The 16,767-nt window shown below is 48.6% G+C and overlaps 1 protein-coding gene across 2 annotated transcripts in view; it reads right to left on the bottom strand.

The window, feature by feature from the left end:
* SFXN5 (sideroflexin 5) overlaps positions 1 to 16,767 on the bottom strand; it is a 92,160-nt gene that overhangs the window by 42,756 nt on the left and 32,637 nt on the right. The window contains exons 4-9 of one of the 2 annotated variants that reach the window (XM_040555316.1): positions 12,879 to 12,905; positions 12,041 to 12,095; positions 10,232 to 10,257; positions 5,541 to 5,594; positions 4,126 to 4,182; positions 3,172 to 3,237 (exon numbers count right to left, since the gene is read on the bottom strand). In XM_040555316.1, the coding sequence (XP_040411250.1) occupies positions 3,172 to 3,237; positions 4,126 to 4,182; positions 5,541 to 5,594; positions 10,232 to 10,257; positions 12,041 to 12,095; positions 12,879 to 12,905 (285 nt within the window). The remainder of the gene's footprint in view (positions 1 to 3,171; positions 3,238 to 4,125; positions 4,183 to 5,540; positions 5,595 to 10,231; positions 10,258 to 12,040; positions 12,096 to 12,878; positions 12,906 to 16,767) is intronic. The other variant, XM_040555314.1, reaches the window with a different exon arrangement.

The raw sequence follows: 16,767 nt of genomic DNA, 5'->3' as shown, positions 1-16,767 counted from the left end.
CCGTGAACTGGGTGGGGAGTAGGTGGGGAAAAAAGGAGAAAAAAATATTGAAAAAAAGAAATACTGACAAATATTGAAAAGGAATATTTAAAAAAGCACATTAATTCCTCTAAACTCTCATCCTGAAGGACTGCAAACCAGGGGACCCAGATCAAGAGCTGGGTCCGTGCTGCTTCTCCATGACAGCAATTTCCCCCTCTCTCTCTCTCTGAAATGGGAAAATAATCAGGTTACTTGCAAAGATTCGCCGAGGCTTCTAGTTTAATTGCGAGAAGCGTAAAGCCAAAACCTGCTCTTCCCTCCACGTGAGAGAGCCATTCGTTTGTCCCTCGCTGTGGATGAAGCCACAGAGGGTTAAGCCGACGGGAGGCACGATCACAACTCGACTGATCTGTCACTCCACCAGCTTTTTCCCTGCGCCGCTTGCCAACTGCAAACATGGAAGGGGCTCGCTTTAATTAATACCGGGTCTCAGCAGACCACTGGAGGCAGTGGCACTTGTTTTCAGGTCATCTGGTCCTAATAGGCTCACACTGGGAGGTGATCTGTTGCTAACTGACAGCAGAGATCAGTTAATGAGGGCTGAGGCCTCAGAATGAAACTTGGGGCTACCGCTAAATTATTTGTCATCATCATTAAAAAAAAAAAAAAAGAAAGAAAACTGCTTCAGGAGACGCTGGTTATTAATCTAGATATTTACAACATAAAAATCACTCCCTGCCTGCAGGATTTTCTCTAGGCTGCTGTGTGGGGATTTGAGTATGCAGTAGGGATCAGCAGGGCTCCTCTGCAGCAGCTCGTGCGTCGGTCGTGTCCCTAACAGCTCCTCTGCACGGGGACAGCGGGGTGGGCAGGCTTCACCTTGGCTTTGCAAGTGTCCATAGCGAGCACACCTGAAGTGCCAGAGCTTAATCCGACAGAAGCAGACCTCCTCCAAACATCAGGAAGCATCCATAAAACCTGCTGTCCCCTGCTGCCCCCCCGGCCACATCAGCAGGTGTCGGGAGGGCTGCTGCCCCCTACGACAATACTTCTGCCCCTCAGAGCTCCAAACAACTGCTATGCCACCGTGCACAACGCTCTGCACGCACAGGGCATCCCCGTGGCACTCCAGCTCGGCGTGCCCATCGTGGCGTGGTACCTACCATCAGCAGACTGACGAGCCACCCACACGCGTGTCACCGGTGGTGACGGCCACCCTGCAGTTACAGCAGGTCGCTGCTGGCTTGCAACGACTTCTTTTATCCCCAAGTCTTGGTTTTCACACTGCTTCAGGGAACGGGTGTTTCTCCCACCACCACTGGTGGTCCCACAAAAGCCCCTTTGCAACGTGAACCTATCTTTCTGCTTCAGCTCCTCTGCAGGCAGCACAGGAGGGACCAGAGATATCAGAAACCTCCATCAGCTGTCCCACCACGGGACAGTGGATTCCTTACCAAAGCCTGTCAGCTCCTCGGGGTGACAAAACTGCCAACATCACTTCTCCATTGTCTCCTGCCCTCTATCTGCTCCTGTTGCCAAAACGGAGAGGAGCATTAATGCCAGCAAGGGGAAATTATCTGTTATCATCCCTCTGCTGCAGCTGTGCTTGCCGGTGGCTGGTAGGCAGGTGGTGAGCAGCAGGAGCACGGCAAGCTGGAGCGCTTTGCTTTACTCAATTCACAAGGTGGAAAAAATTCTGAAGTAAGGACCAGAAGGGATAGTGACGCTCTCCTGTGCTACGCCAGGGAACAGCTCACAGAGAACTGCTGCTAACTGAAGCGCTGAGGGTGGTGCAGTGGGGACCTGGATGTCCTGGTATTTCAGCTGCAAAAGCACGGGGCTGGTGTGCACGCATCTACACGGGGTTATGAAGTGTGGGAGCTCACATCAACACAAGGCTGGTCAACGCACACGGGGCTGGGTTAATTCTAGTAGAGGAGCAGAGCGGCAGCCAGTGAGCAAGCCAAGCCAGAAATATGGAAAGCTATTGGGAAGAAGAGTATCTGGTAAAGCTCCTGCCTCCGTAATTCTGCTATCGATCCCCAGCCTGCTCTAGAGAAGAGAAAGGGGTGACAGTTTTAAAATAAAAGAGAATAGTTTTATAATGGATGTAAGGAAGAAATTCTTTACTCCCCAACCCTGGCAGTGCCCAAGGCCAGGCTGGACGGGGCTGGGGGCAGGGGGCCCTGCCCATGGCATGGGGCTGGGGGGCTCTGAGGTCCCTTTCAACCCAAGCCACTCTATGGCTCTATGACTTTATGAACTGCACCCTGTAAAGAAATCTAAACAAGCCCATGCGGCCTCTTCCTCAGGGTGAATTAGGGAATGTGGCTACAAACAGGGTGGGGAGCAGGCTGAGCGCTGACTCTTCCCATGGCTCAGTCTGTTTGGGAAAGAACGCCTGGAGAAGAGGGGGAAGAAAAAGCTTCCCGTGGGATCTTTAATGTTCCAGCAGGAAACACAACCATACATTTCAGAGGCTTATCTGGAAAGCCACCAAAGGAAAGAACTTGTTTAAGTTGCTCCTGAAAAATGCACCTGCCTCCTTGGGAATTAGCTGCCAAAGATGTGAACTTGTGCTCCTGGAGCATCACACCGCAATTCTGACGATTACGCCACCAGACCAAGATTTTAGCAATGTAATCATTTAAAATTGCCTCTATTGCAGATTAACTGTGACTTGAACACCAGGCTCCAGCTTGAACGCTGCCCGCAGGTAAAAGACGTCACTTGGAGCACTGCCTCTCCTTTAGATTGAGGTGCGGAGCCACCAGGGGACCACCTCCAAAAGCTCAGCACATCAGCTCTCACACTGTCACTCTGCAGCCTCAGGGTCACTCAGGGGCTGGCATTTTAACTTGGGCTAGGCTAATTCACCAGAACCTAATGCACACATGGATAATTTGAGTCGCCCAGCAGTAAAGCCACAGTGCTGAGGCGCAAGCGGAGCACAGTGCAGGACATGCTGGAAGCAATCACTGGTAGAAGTCTCCTTCTGCTGAAAAGTTTGGGCATGCATGGACAGAGACATCTTATGGTTAAAATATTTTCTTGTTATTTGGACTGAATTATGTCAATTAAAATATAAACATGCTTGGCAATTCAAAGAAACATCTCACAGGCACTGCAGTACTACTGTAAGGGAGCAGTTATGAGTAGGGAAAGATACAGATATAAAGCGTTACCCACTGCTATTGAGACAGCACTTATGACAGCTCCCAAGTAGCCCTGGATGAACTTGGACGTCGGAGAAGGCTTTGGAAAGAAAAACAAAACATATTTTCAATAAACAAACTTCTGGTTATTAAAATACAACCAAGCTCCTTTTTTTTTTTTCTTTTTTGTATTTGTTTTAAACCAGAGACAGGTTTAGTTTTGTCATATTGTTCGGTGACACATGGTCTGTCATCTAGCAGCGGCAAAACCAAGGAACATTCTGACCTCATGAGCAAGGTTAAAGGGAACGGAAAATTAATTGGCATCAGAAAATTATTATAATAGCAGCTAAAAGAAAGTAAGTGAATGAAATATAACAAATGGTAAAAAAAAAAAAGAATAATAAATTGGCATTCTAATCACTAGCGGTGAACCCCAAACTCTCCACATAAAATATTTGTCCTCAAAATGTTATCTCAATGAGTTGGATTCTTTCCATTTTATCTCTCTGTCTTGATGTCCCACATCCCAATAAGAGATGATCGACACTTAAGTAATGGGAAGAAAGCAGGAAGGCCACCACCACGTCCACGGCACCGTTCATGGCAGCACTGCTAGGAACATGTAGGAAGTCCTTACGACACGGAAGTGTGATCATGGCCCCTTCTGCTATCCAAACACCCAAACAGACATCATCTTCGTGTTCATTTACGTATCAAATTAAACCATTTCATACCAGTTAGACTATATACTGGTTCAGCACGAAGGCATTGAGCATCGCTCATGAGCCTCGTGTGCTTTTGAGATCCTGCTGCCATTTACAGCTGACGTTTAAAATGGAAGTGTATTCAGGAGAATGGGCAATCTATAAATTCGTCACAGTGCCTACTCCGCAGTTTCTATTAACAGCAAAGAGACAAGACTTATGTCTCCGTGTCAAAACAGAGCTAACGTGCAGCACGCGCTGCATATGTTGGGTCTCCTCACCTTTGTCGCGTTGCGGTTTGCATAGTTGACGCATGCATTGTGGCTCTGATTCAACCACTGAAGAGGAAACAAAAAGAGAAAGAGATAAATATAACTTCACAAAAATAAGATCTACGAACACAGGAGCGACATCTTCGTTTGGGCCTGCCTGTGACTTGCAATATCTTTTCAAACGCTTGTGCACGCACCAATTCTGATCTGACGCCCTCCAAAGCAAGATAGAAAAACCAACACACGCAGTTTTCACCAGCTCTGCTCCCATACAGAAGCATGTGCACAAGCTCTGGTTCACAAAAGTAAACAACTAGATCTAAAAACAAATCTCAAGATCGTGGTATGGAGCAATTTAAAAGCTAACAGGCATAATCTTCACCTAAAACCTTGTGCAGTGTCACTGTGGGGCTATGCGGGGAATGACTTTGACATGAAACCCTTGCAGAAAATAGTGGAGGGGAAGCATGGATACTCTCTGGCTCAGGAGTTTGACGCTTGTGATATTACTGAAGCAAGAAAGAATAGGAAATTCAAGGAAGGACCTCCAAAATATCACTCCAATTTGGGGCTAACTGGTTTGATACTGGGTCCAGCAGGCTACGAGCTGGAAGAGTTGAGACCCATCCATAAACCCAGTGCCTCAAGCACACTACACTCACCGGCTGGCCTGCTGTGACCTCCCTCTCAAGTGGGCTTGTTTCGATTTTGTGTTGGAAATAATCTATCTAGTTTTAAAAGGATCTCTCCTCCTTTTAAAGCTGAAGGCTTCCCCTGACCACATTTGGACCAGCTGCACAGAGATGGGGGAGCAGGAGCTCCAAACTTGAGCCACTTACAAGACACCTTGCAGTAGCTATCTCCAGATAGCTGATCTACCCTAAGTCAACTCTTTCCATCTTCAAAGCCCAAAGCCAGGGGAGGGAAATTGCCTTCCAGAAATACGAACTTAGAGCTAAATACACCAAATCATAAGTTACTGGGATGTACCTATATATTCTCAGTTGTGCAGACTTTCTGACATCCTAGGCAGATCTAATTCTGCTTTGACACTTCTTAGCTGTGTAATTCTCTACTGTCAGTTACACTAGATCATAAAAACCAATTTGCAACTAAAAATGAAAATAACTTTTTTTTTTCAGTTAGTCCTGAAATATTACTTAATTGGGGTGTTTACTGTGGTTATAACTCATTCATGTGCACACTCCCTCCCCTTACTCTTAGTTACATCTCCCTTATGATGGCATAAATTGCTGGGCACGAGAAAGCAGACCCAACACTTTGCTTACAGCCCACTCCAGACCTGCCAAACCCTTCCGTGATCATACCCAGCCACATCACCTTCCTCTTAACAAAGTCAGAGGCTGCTTTCCTTTTCCTTACATTCTCCACCCATTCAGTGCACGGAAACAGATGAGCGTTACCTGCCAAAAAACAGTGGATGCCAGCGTCTGGTTGGGCAAGAGAAGACCAACAACCTGCAAGAGAAGAGATTTTCATGTTAACAAATATACGGTTGGTTTGGGTTTGTTGGTGCTCTGGTAGGCGCGAAAGCAGGAAGTGTATTTTTATTGACTTTAAGAAGTTGTCTTCATTTATGAATTTATTTCATGGTGAGTGGCCAGAGTACAAACCAAGAGCAACTGGGTGAGGGAACAGACCCATCCCTCCAGTTCTTCTAAAAGTGCCCATTCCAGTAAGAAGCGATAAAGGCTGAAAGGGAATAGATTTAGGACACAGCCCTATCGTTTCCCCCCTGAACTTCCCTTCAGCCCATTGTCTTTCAATTTTTCAATGGGGAAAGTGGGTAACACAGCTGCCCCTAAGAGCTCCACAGCTTTAATTATTGCTTGCAACACACCTCTAAGAGTCTGTCAGCACAAACTGTCTGAAGATTAGTTCATTAAAAGTAAACGATTGATTTTATCCAAGTATTTCTGGAGTATAACCCAAAAGTTGCAGGAATACAAGAGTTCAAAATTGCTCCTATTGGCAGTGAAGTTTTTTTTTTTTCTATTTTCCTTTGGCACATTCTCTGTTTCAAGCACAGGGAAGAAATGAGATTTGAACATCTGAAGACAGGAGTGCCACCTGGAAGCACATGTGCTCCTGTTTGGGAGCCCTGAATTCTGTTTGAAGAGAAGGGAACTGTTGATGTGGCATACTCGGGAGCTGCGAAAACTCCTGCCTGGGTTCTGAGCTGCGGCTGACGACGGCTCGAGGCAGCCTGGCCCCGCACATCTGGCAAGGTCTCTTCCAACCTAGATGATCCTGTGACTCTGTGTACCGCCGCTGCCACGCGGATGCGAGGTGCCGCAGGCTTTGCAAAGTCACCCTGAGCAGCATCTGAGTGCAGACGTGTGTGTGCTGCCCATATGGTCCTGAGAGCATCCCGGAGATGTCTCAAAATACCGTGATATAAAATAGTCTCTGCCAGACTCCTTCCTACCTCGTTTGGTGGCAACCTTTCCTCTTCAAGTGTAAGACGCTGAAAGAGAGGAAAGAAGAAGAAGAGGAAGAGGAAATTGAAAGCTGGGGGACTCCCAGCAAGGAACCCAACCAAGAGGGACAAGAAGGTGAGTTCTTGGGTAACAAACAGCCAAGAAGCGGTACTTCCTATCACCTCCATTTTCTCCCTTCCTGAGCCTGAAATGCCCGATAGCTTCTGAAGACAGTCTTCATGGCACACAATCACACTTGCAGCTTTGTGAAGGGTCTGAAGACCGAATGACTCCTTTCAACTCCAAACACGTTGATTTTCAGGCTGCTCGGGTACTGATGTGAACTGAAACGTCTCTAAGGCATCCGCGCACCTGGGCAAGAAGGCTCCGAGGTCACTCACTCGCAGACCATCTTCGGCACCATTTTCTTTAGGTTTGCTCCGACAGAAGCCCAGAAGACAGAAAACTTCCCTGTCACGGCACGGGGAGCCTGCCGCACGGCGGGACGAGCTCAAGCTGCCTCTGCACATCTGCAGCAGCAGCAGTTGAAGAGGAGGCAACTTCTACGCTCGAGGACATGGAAGAGAAACAACAACAAACCAAAGGGTACCAGGGTTGGGAGGCCTGATTTCATTTATGCCTTCTTTCCTTTCTCCTCCTCCTCCAGCTTTTCCTCCTCCAGCCTTTCTGGAAGTTGCAGCTACTTGGTGCGCTGGCTGAAGGCCAAGCCGTGCGAGTTCCCACTAATTTGCTGCTCCCGTTCAATCTGGGGATCTTGTCCTTAATTACGGAGCCGCCGGTCAGAGCCGAGCGAATTCAACAGGCGCTGAACCTCCTCGTCCCCGGGACCGACGCTCACCCCAAAAGTCATCAGGCTAATGAGGCTTTGGAGGAGAGGGAAGGCGGCAAGCGGCTCCCGCATTGTCAGCCGGAGCTCGGCGCGAGAGGAAGAGAAGGGAAGGGAAAATAAATAAATAAAAAAGAGCACCCAAAATCTGTATGACTGAAAGAGGCACGTTTAAATGCAAACTCTCCATATGTGCAAGAGTCTGTCAAGAAATGTACAGTTTCACTTTTAATTACTGTCAGGGGAAAAAATAACTAAGAAGGAAAACAAAATATACGGGAAAAAAAAATAAAAAAGGTTCTAAACACCAGAAAAGTACCGACTACAAAATTTAATTGCCTATCAGGTGTGAACGGCCCTCTGTGGCTGCAAAGCCAGGGCTGCAGACGCTTCCCGGACGTCTGCTGGCTCTTTGCACATTTGGTTACGGGCTCCCAAAAGCAAGCCCCGTGCCCTGCCTCCTTGTCAGGCGCCTGCGATGGACAGGTGGGACTTCTCCAAGCGTTTCCAAGTGGCAGCGAGGCCTCCCGAGCCTCCCGTCTGCCTCTCAGAGGACAAAGGAGCGGGGCTGCAAATTCCTTCGGGCCCTTTGTCACCGGGGTTGTTTGGAACCGCAGGCGCTGCAGCCGGGTGCTGGGCCGGGAGCTGTCGGAGAGCAGCCAAAAAACGCGAACCTGGCCAAGGGGCCGGCTGTGCTGGCACTTCGAAAAGGGGAAAAAAAAAAGAGGAAAAATGAAGTGTTCTGCTCTGGTTTTAAATGGCTGGGGAAAACGATGTGCCCCAAGGGTCCCGAGCTGGGTTTCCTAAGTGCAGAAGAGCCTCTTCCTTGGGTGAATGCCTCCTCCTGCGCTGGGAACCCCAACCAAGGTGGGGGGAAACACAGGGAGAGTAAAAGGATGCCCAGCAGCTGCCCTGCCGTGACCGCTGGCACGTCGCACCCCTGTAGCAAAGGCAAATAACGCAAGCAGCTTGGTTTTGTGCCTCGTGGGCTGAAATCCAGGTAGGCAGAGACAAAGTGGTCCTTACACGTACCCCATCCTGCTGCTCACTCCAGTCCCACCGTGCCCCCGCAGCCCTTCGGGGGCTGAGCCACGAAGACGGCCACGAAGGGATGGAGACCACAAAAAAGCCAACGATGGCAGCTCTCTGAGCCGGGTCACTCTGCCCAGGGGACCGATACAGGCAGAGAACACACAGCCACAGGATTTGGTGGTGTCAGGGGAGAGGCTGCTTAAGCCAGAAGAGAAAGAGAAGCGATTATTCTTGGCCAGACCTTAATCTCTTCCACAATGAGCTGAACCGTACTGAATTATTTTGCATTAGCTATAGGGTGGGGGGGACAAAACCCCACGGATAGAGGCAGCGCTGCGTATCGACTGGTGGGCAGCAAACCTGGTAATGCATAAACTGATCCCGTTCTGGTTTGGGGTGGTTAGGTGACCCCAACACACTGGGACAGGCAGCCCTGGAGCAGCGGCACGCCGCCACGGCTTCACCGGCGCAGATCCCACGCGAGAGCTCGCCGCAGGCACACCGAGCCTCTCTTGAGGAAATCCCATCCCCCTATGCTAAATGCAAGACTCAAACTGTTTTTATGCTAGAGCAGGCTGCCAATTTTGTCACTAAATTTCACAGATCGATTGGCATAAATGTTACATTTTAATTTTAACATTTGAAACGTTTGGTTTTCTTTTTTTCCTTTTTTTTTTTTTTTTTAAATGACAAGAGGTTCCAGTTTATCCTTTACAGCTAGCGAAATTGGGCTCATCTGACAGCTCTCGGCTCCTCTGACAGCTCTGGATTTGGGCCGATTTCATTGTCAATTTGATCGTTAACTCGTTTTTGTTTAACCTTTTCTTTTAAAATGCCCCCTACAAAGTTACCGCCGCGACGTTACACACGACAACAAATAGTACCAGCAGGGCTGGGCTCTGCCTCCAGCTTCCAGCCACCCTGCTACCACAGGTCGGGAAGGGATCGCTACCTTTCAGCGAGCTTCGTGCCACCGTCCCCTAGGTTTAGGGAGACGAAATTTAGCAGATTTTGCTCCTTCGACTGTTTTAATGCACTTGACCTCGTAGGCTGGGAGAAAAGCTGGAGGCTGCCCAGAGCAGGCTTCATTTATTCAGCTTTCTGGCACCAGCTTGGGTGGTTTGGGGCAAAACTCTGCGCCCCAGCTGGCCATTTCACAAAAGGAGGTTAATTAATAGCTACGGCTCTGAAGATGAGCTAGGTTTCAACAGGAGGAGCACGGGATTATCTCCGTTCTGGCTGTCAAGAGCACCCAAACGCTTGCAAATTTCACAATAACAAGTACCAACCACAAACGCCCTCAGCAGTAACCCCACGTAAAGCACTCGCAGCTTCAACTAATCGAGATGAGGAGACACAGTGCTGGCCTCACCGCACTGCAGCTCCCCGCGTTTCTCACGGCCGGGAAGCGACTTGCAAACCATGCAAATAATAATGGGGAAAAACAAGAAAAACCCACAACGCCTCCAAAGATGAATCCACGAGTTGCAGAAGTTGCAGGCAATGAGCTCATCCTGGTCTTCCCTTTCCAAAAGGGAAACACGGAGCTGGAGACGTTGCGGAGACCAGCGGGAGCGGTGGGAGGTAGACAAGGAGCCTGGAGCACTCCGCGCTGCGGCCACAGGGCACGTTTTGCACCACCAAGCCCCCGCGAGCGTGCGAGGGGAAAGGTGTGAACCCCGCGTGAATCTGCGGCGAGGCAGCACGGCGGAGTTCGGAGAATTGTGTGCGGGTGCTAAAAAATGCATTTCCTGTTACTCGCAAACAAAGCGGGGAGGGATGCTGAAGTACTTACAATGGGCGTTCCGAAGGGAATGTAACCTATTAAAAAAAAAAAAAAGAGAGAGAGGCATGCATTTTAATAGGTCGTTTGGGGCTGGAAAAACATCACACCTAAGAAATCTAACAGCGCTACCGTTTTAGGGTACAAGTCACACCTGGCACGGCAGCCTGCTCTCGCGTCTACCAGCCCGCGCCACCACAGGCACGGAGATGTCAGCAGCGAGCATCAACAAGAGCAGACTCCAGGTGCTTTCTAAATCTCCTTCCCATCCTCTTTTTTTCTCGGGTCGGGGTCTACGAGTTTCCCTGAAACTTATAAAGCCTCATCTAGACCCTAAAACTTACTCCAGTGAACCCAGCGTGTGCCAGTACGTAGTGTGAGCACTTCAGAGGGGACAATGTACGTTAAGGAGCAGGACCGTGGTGGGTCCTCCCCCTCCTATCTCTTCAATAACAACTTCCCAGCAGGGGAGCTCATTTATTTCTGGGTCACTTGAAAAAGGAACAGGGTATAAGCACCCTGAAGAAAGCACATTTACAAGCTCAGGAGTGGAGGAGATCTGGGCAATTTTAATCATAGGTATAAGTTAAAGCTCTCTATTATGGAGAAGGCTTTACCCCAAATCTTGTTGAGCACCACAAAAATCAAATGTTTCATGTTTTTCCCCTGTTAGGACTGCCAATTTTTGTGCTAATTATAATTCATCTCAATGACTTCCACCAGAAGGTCTCAGGATTTCACCAACATTACTGAATTAACCCTCACAGGTCCAACTTAAGTCAGGAAGGGCAATGACCCGAGAGGATGAAAGATTTTTCCAAAAGTACAGAACAAGGCAGCAGAGGTCCTGGCTTTCCTTCCCTGCACGTCACCTCCATCTCAACCTTCCTCAAAGAACAGGAGAACAAAACCCATCGGCCCCGATATTTGTCCCCATGGAAATATGGAGCAGGTGCTATTAAGGAGGATGCTGTCCGTCCCTTTGGGAAAGGACCAGAAAGGACCAAGGTGCACTCGCACCCTCCGGCGAGCAGTGACCCAGCGCACAGCAGAGGTAGCTGCGGGTCTGTGCGCAGCAGAGGGACACCCCAAAACGGGAAGGAGGAGGTGAGGATTTAATGATTAAGCAGCCAGCTAAGCCAGGAACAAACACAGCTGATCCTTCCCGGGCTTCCCGCTGCTACAGCTATTACGTACGTTTATTTTGTAGTGTTTATTTTTAAAAAAAGAAGCTGCACCAGGGGAAGATCAGACTGGGTATTAGGAAAAATGTCTTAACCATGAGGGTGGTCAGACACGGGCACAGGCTTCCTAGAGGGGTGGTTGTGGCCAGTGTCTGTTGGTGTTTGAGGCATTTGGATGCTGCCCCCATAAATATGCTTTAACTTTTGAGCAGCCCTGCAGTGGTCAGGCAGTTGGTCTCAAAGGTATTTGTGGGTCCCTTCCAACTGAAGTGCTCTGTTCTGGTGTGCACATGGAGAAACAGGGCTCATCCTGCTCGATCCTGGAGGGTAAAACACCACGCTACTCGCTGGGCAGCAAGCTTCAGCGTTTACTACAAAGCTAAAATGACCGCTACAGCGATGGATGCCAGAAAGGACATCAACCTGGTAAGGAGAGGAAAACTCTGAGCACTAGGTCTCACGTAGGTATTTAGGATCCTAACTCACCTTGATTTCTAAGGGATTTAGGCATTTGAGTTATTTTCTGGTCCTAGCCTAAATACATACAAGATGCACTGCAAAACCAGAGGGAAAAACGATAGCATTTTGTACCAAGTCCCAGTGAAATTAATGAGTGCCTGGTTGGGCTATACTCTACCTGACATTCTGAAAGGCATGAAGATGGTCTCGTTTGTGTCGGGGTGGATGATGGCCTGCAAAACAGTCAGCAAACAGCCACGGTGAAGGCACAGAAACCACAGGTGAGCTGCCGAGGACGCCGCCGGCCTCACCGTGCCCATGGCTCTGCCAGAGGCACCCGCTGTCCCGAGGCCTCCTCCTGCTGCTGCCTTCCCGTCTCCTTAAGTAATTTAGCATAAACTACAAATCGATACGGAAATAATTTGGTTTGAAATACAGAAGTGTTGCTTCAGAATGTGTCTGAGCTTGGAGCAAAGCCTGCCGGCGTGGCTGGCACCGTGAGGGTCACCCAAATGAAATCCTCGTGTGCCGTGGGCAGCCCAGCCTCCACGGAAACCCTAATTCTGGTCTGCCGATGAGCAACAACAAAACTCACCTGGCCCACGTGCTTTTTTTTTTTAAAAAAAAAAAAAAAAAACAATTTTTACAAGGAGGCTGCGTTAAGAGGCAGGGGACGACAGCCTCCGTCCCTCCGTGATCCGGGAGCGCAGCGGAGGGAGGCGCCGCACAGCCACGAGCCTCACCGAAGAGCTGCCAAACTATTTTTGAAAGGCTTGGAGACAAGAAATCTCTTGACAAGACAGGAAGGAGAAAATGAAGACATCAAAATATATAAATACAAAGCAAAAAAAAATAAATAAATCAGACTCTTGGGTGGCAAACAGTGCTCGCTGCATTTACATGTCTGTGGCAAGGCAAAACAGCAACTGGCAGAGTCACTGACGGAGAGGGGACAGCATCACTCAGCAAAAAGGGAAAAAACAGCAACGGGAAGGAAACACAAAAAAGCGTATTACCTGCTTTATTTTTTGGGCGGCCCACAGCTAGAAAAACAAAAGAGAAAGTGACATTGAGAAAAGCAGCAGCGAGAGCTTTCCCCGTCCTGAGGTTCACGCCAACCCCCAAATATTCCTCGTGTAGCTGCTGCGTTCATTTTCTGCATCCTCCCGGACCTCATGCTCGTGTTTAAAGCTTTTACACAGACCCAGCTCCTTCCAATTCATGTGGCCGGCAAGACACCAGGCAGAGAAGTTATTCTTTCGTATACTGAATGATGAGAAAGAACAACCCCAGGCTTTACAGATCAGGAATTATCTTTGAAACTCTGCTGTGCGTAGATCCCAAGGTAAATTTAGCCCAGCCTTCCCCTGAAGGAGCTTCCTGCGGAAACCAGAGCTTGCCGGGGAACAAAGGTGGAGCAAGCAATGCAGGGAAATAAAATCAAGCATCTCTTCACATAAACCCTGGACTCAGAGCAAGCCACCACGAGTTTTCGTTTTTTTACAAGGGAAACGCTTTTGCAGAAAAATACTCGTAAAGGGGAAAAAAATCTCATTTAAAACTCTCCCGGGTGCCTACTGTTATTTACTGATTGCAAGTTAGCAGCAACAAAACACCCCAAATCTGGCTCAGACAGCAGAGATCTACGAGAAATAACAGAAGAAATACAGGAGAAACAACAGAAGCTGTACAGGAGATGCAGATCCAGCTGATGAGTAGGGGACCACTACCAAGACACCTGGCATACTCTGCACGGCTTAAATGCAAATGATAATCTGGAAAAAAAAAATCCCCATTTCGATGTATACATTTCTAGAGATGGACAAATAAAATGTGACTCCCAACAGTTAAATTGCCTTTGCTATTAAAAACTGTTCTACCTTTTCAGCTAAGGTCTGGCTTTGTCTCCCAGCCACCAGCCTGTGCTGCACCTCTGTCTGACAGCCTTCAGAGCCGTCTATTTTTGTTCTTCACTCAGGTACTCAGAGCTGCTAAATCCCCCCTGTAACCTTCGCTTAAAGAAAAAAATAAAACAGCAGAGCCAGGAGACTGGCTGTTTCCTTGGCAAGGCACATTTGCCAATCTCTTAACCACCCTCGTGGCTCTTTTACATCTTTCCAATTTGTCAACATCCTCTTGAATCGAGGACGCCAGAAAGCAGACAAATTATTCCAACAACAGTTGTACGGGTGCCAAACCAAGGGTAGGCTAACCTGATGATTTCTGCTCTTGCTGTTGATAAATCCAAAGATAGTGATAGCTCTTTTCGCTCTGAGAGCTCGTGTTTGTCTGACTACCCACCAGCTTACCTACCCAAGCGCCGCGGGCTCATTCTGCAGTCCAGGCAGTCGCACTTGGATTTTGTTATTGTTACGGCATAAATTAAGCACAGCTCTGCCATTCCTCTTTACCTAAGCATTGACTCGCTCCTTCCCCAAATAAGAAGCCATGGAAATGCTGCTGGAGTAAGGTAATTATTCGGCTTTACATAGCACGAGTTGACCCACTGACACCAGCAGCCCCAGGATTTCACTCCAAATCCAGCTCTCGCTCCAGAGCTGGAACTCCGTGCTGAACGCCACCGTGTGCGATGAGTTACTGGAGCATCTAAATGTCACGGGCTGATGCACACATCCCCAGGGCTCTTCCCTGGGGAAAACGTCCCTTTCTGAGGAAAATTGCTATTCCCCATTTTACAGATGAAGACACAACAAGGCAATCTTTGTGCTTGGCAGGCACACAGCTGGATCTGCCCTCATTAACCCCAAAATCCAAAGGGTGGGAGGCCGCGTGCCAAGGCATCGACCAAGGCTTTTCCCCACGTGCCACCCACCAGCTTGAGGGTTTTGAAGGGACGAGCACGCTGCAGGTGCCTGCTCAGGGTGTCCCAGCCATCCTGTGGCTGCTCAGGTCTCGTGCATCTGAGCTGTGAAACCAAGCCACGAGATTTTCTTCTCTGACTGCAAGCACCAAGACCAGCAAAAAGGAAGAGGCATGGTTTCTGAGCCAGCGCTATGGCTTTTTTGGTCAAGTTATCTAATTTCATTAATTGATCCCAATATTTATGCATTTTCCTGCTGCAGTGCAAATATTGTTAGAACATGTGATTTCATTACTTCTCAGAAAGAGACTTTACAAGATGCACCTGATGAGTCACCTAAAGATTCTGCCAGCTCATTTTCACTTCTTTATCCTCTAATTCATTTTCTGCCTGCAGCATCTTTCAATAGCTCCAGTACTCCGAGGAGTCTTGCCAGCTGGGGAGCTCGTTTCTGAGAGCAAGGCTCTGGTTTTGCTGGGGATTTCATTCACGCTCTCTCCGGCCATCTTCGAGAAGCAGCCAGATTTTGATCTCATTTACACCAGCATGAATCCACAGCATCTTCACCGGAGCACGTGGAACAGCTCCAGATTTCTGCTCAATTTATGTCAGAATCGGGTCCATCATCTCTAAATATAGCCTGCACAGGGTGGGTCTCCTCTAGCAGATGTTCCTCCTTTACTTCTTACTCTATATTACTGACTCAAAGCTACACAGGGATTTTGCCATCTTTCTAATTCAGAAGCAAGAAACAAACCTGCTCACACATGGATTTACACCAAAAACCCCAAGGACGAGGGTGCAGGAGAGTTGGAGCAGGCAGCAAAGGACAGTTGCTCCAGCCTGTGACCAGCGGAAGCTACCAGCAGGACAAATCAGCCTCTGCTTCACAGAGACATCCTTTATGGCCGTGAAGAACTCCAGGACCCTTCACAAAAATGCTCCCAGCACCAGCATTTTAGGATGCTGAACTCACGGACGAGGTTTCCATCCATCCTTCGCAGGGTTCTGATTTTTCTATCGTTTTTCAAGGAAGGGATTCACACCACTTTGTTCACCGCCTACAGCTTTAAAAGGCATGAACTCAGGAACTGAGCTCAGTTACACAGAAATGTTTTGTGCTTATGGGGTTGAAGGAAGGGTATCAAAGACTGCCATGACCTAAAGAGATCCAAAGCTGCGGTAAGGAAATAAAGAGAGGAACAACTCTTGGGGAATAGATGTGGTCTTTGGTTGACAGGACGTTCATTAGCATTCCTTACTTAGCAGCAAAATCGCAGCTTAGACATAGCTTTCAAAAAAGTATTTATTTAAAGACTATACCCAGCCCAAATCTATTAGCTAACACCTGCCACTACAAAAACAGCACACAGGGTACCAGCTATTAAGAAATTAACTATCTTCTTATCAAAACCAGGGAAATTTCACGGTCCTGGACTCAAAGACGGGATTTTTTTTCCCCTCTCTCTAGTGCAAGTTTCACTCAGGTTGGAAAACTGTGTTTGCAAACTGTTCACCCTCGACTGCAGCAGGCTCCAGCACCGCTAAAAGGAGCGGCCACCTCCGCCCGAGGCTGGACCCTGCCCAACTGCTCCTCCGCGAGCTCGGACCCCGCAGGCTGAGGTCAGGAGAGCTCCGACAGGTTCACACCACCGCCGTGCTGCCAGAAAGGCCTCCCTGCAGTCCGTGAGACACGGCAGACTTGTGAGATTTGTGTCAGGAACGCGCAGAAGCTGCTCCAACGCTCCCCTCCTTCAGCTGCACAGCGCGGCAGTAGGCATCCAGTGATCTGAAATCCTACAGCAAACGCTCTGGATATGCCATGTCAGCAGTAACCCTATGTAGAAAAAAAATCCCTTACCGATTAATCACACTTTAATGACAGGGCACAGCTGTTTTCAAAGAGTTAACGAGGAGTCCCACGTTCGACGGGCCTAAGTGCAAGGGAAAACACAGCGGCCTAAGTGCTGCAAAACAAAGCGGCCTACCTGCGTTACACTCCGCACCATCACTCACAGCAGCTTGCAGAATTTCCCTAGTAAAGACAAAGTAGAAGAATTCCTCTGAAAAGGGTTGTTTTGTCC

This window comes from Cygnus olor, chromosome 4, assembly GCF_009769625.2.
Source record: "Cygnus olor isolate bCygOlo1 chromosome 4, bCygOlo1.pri.v2, whole genome shotgun sequence".
NCBI lineage: Eukaryota > Metazoa > Chordata > Aves > Anseriformes > Anatidae > Cygnus > Cygnus olor.
The sequence above is the reverse complement of the archived record's forward strand: the minus strand, read 5'-3'. Positions and strand labels throughout refer to the sequence as shown.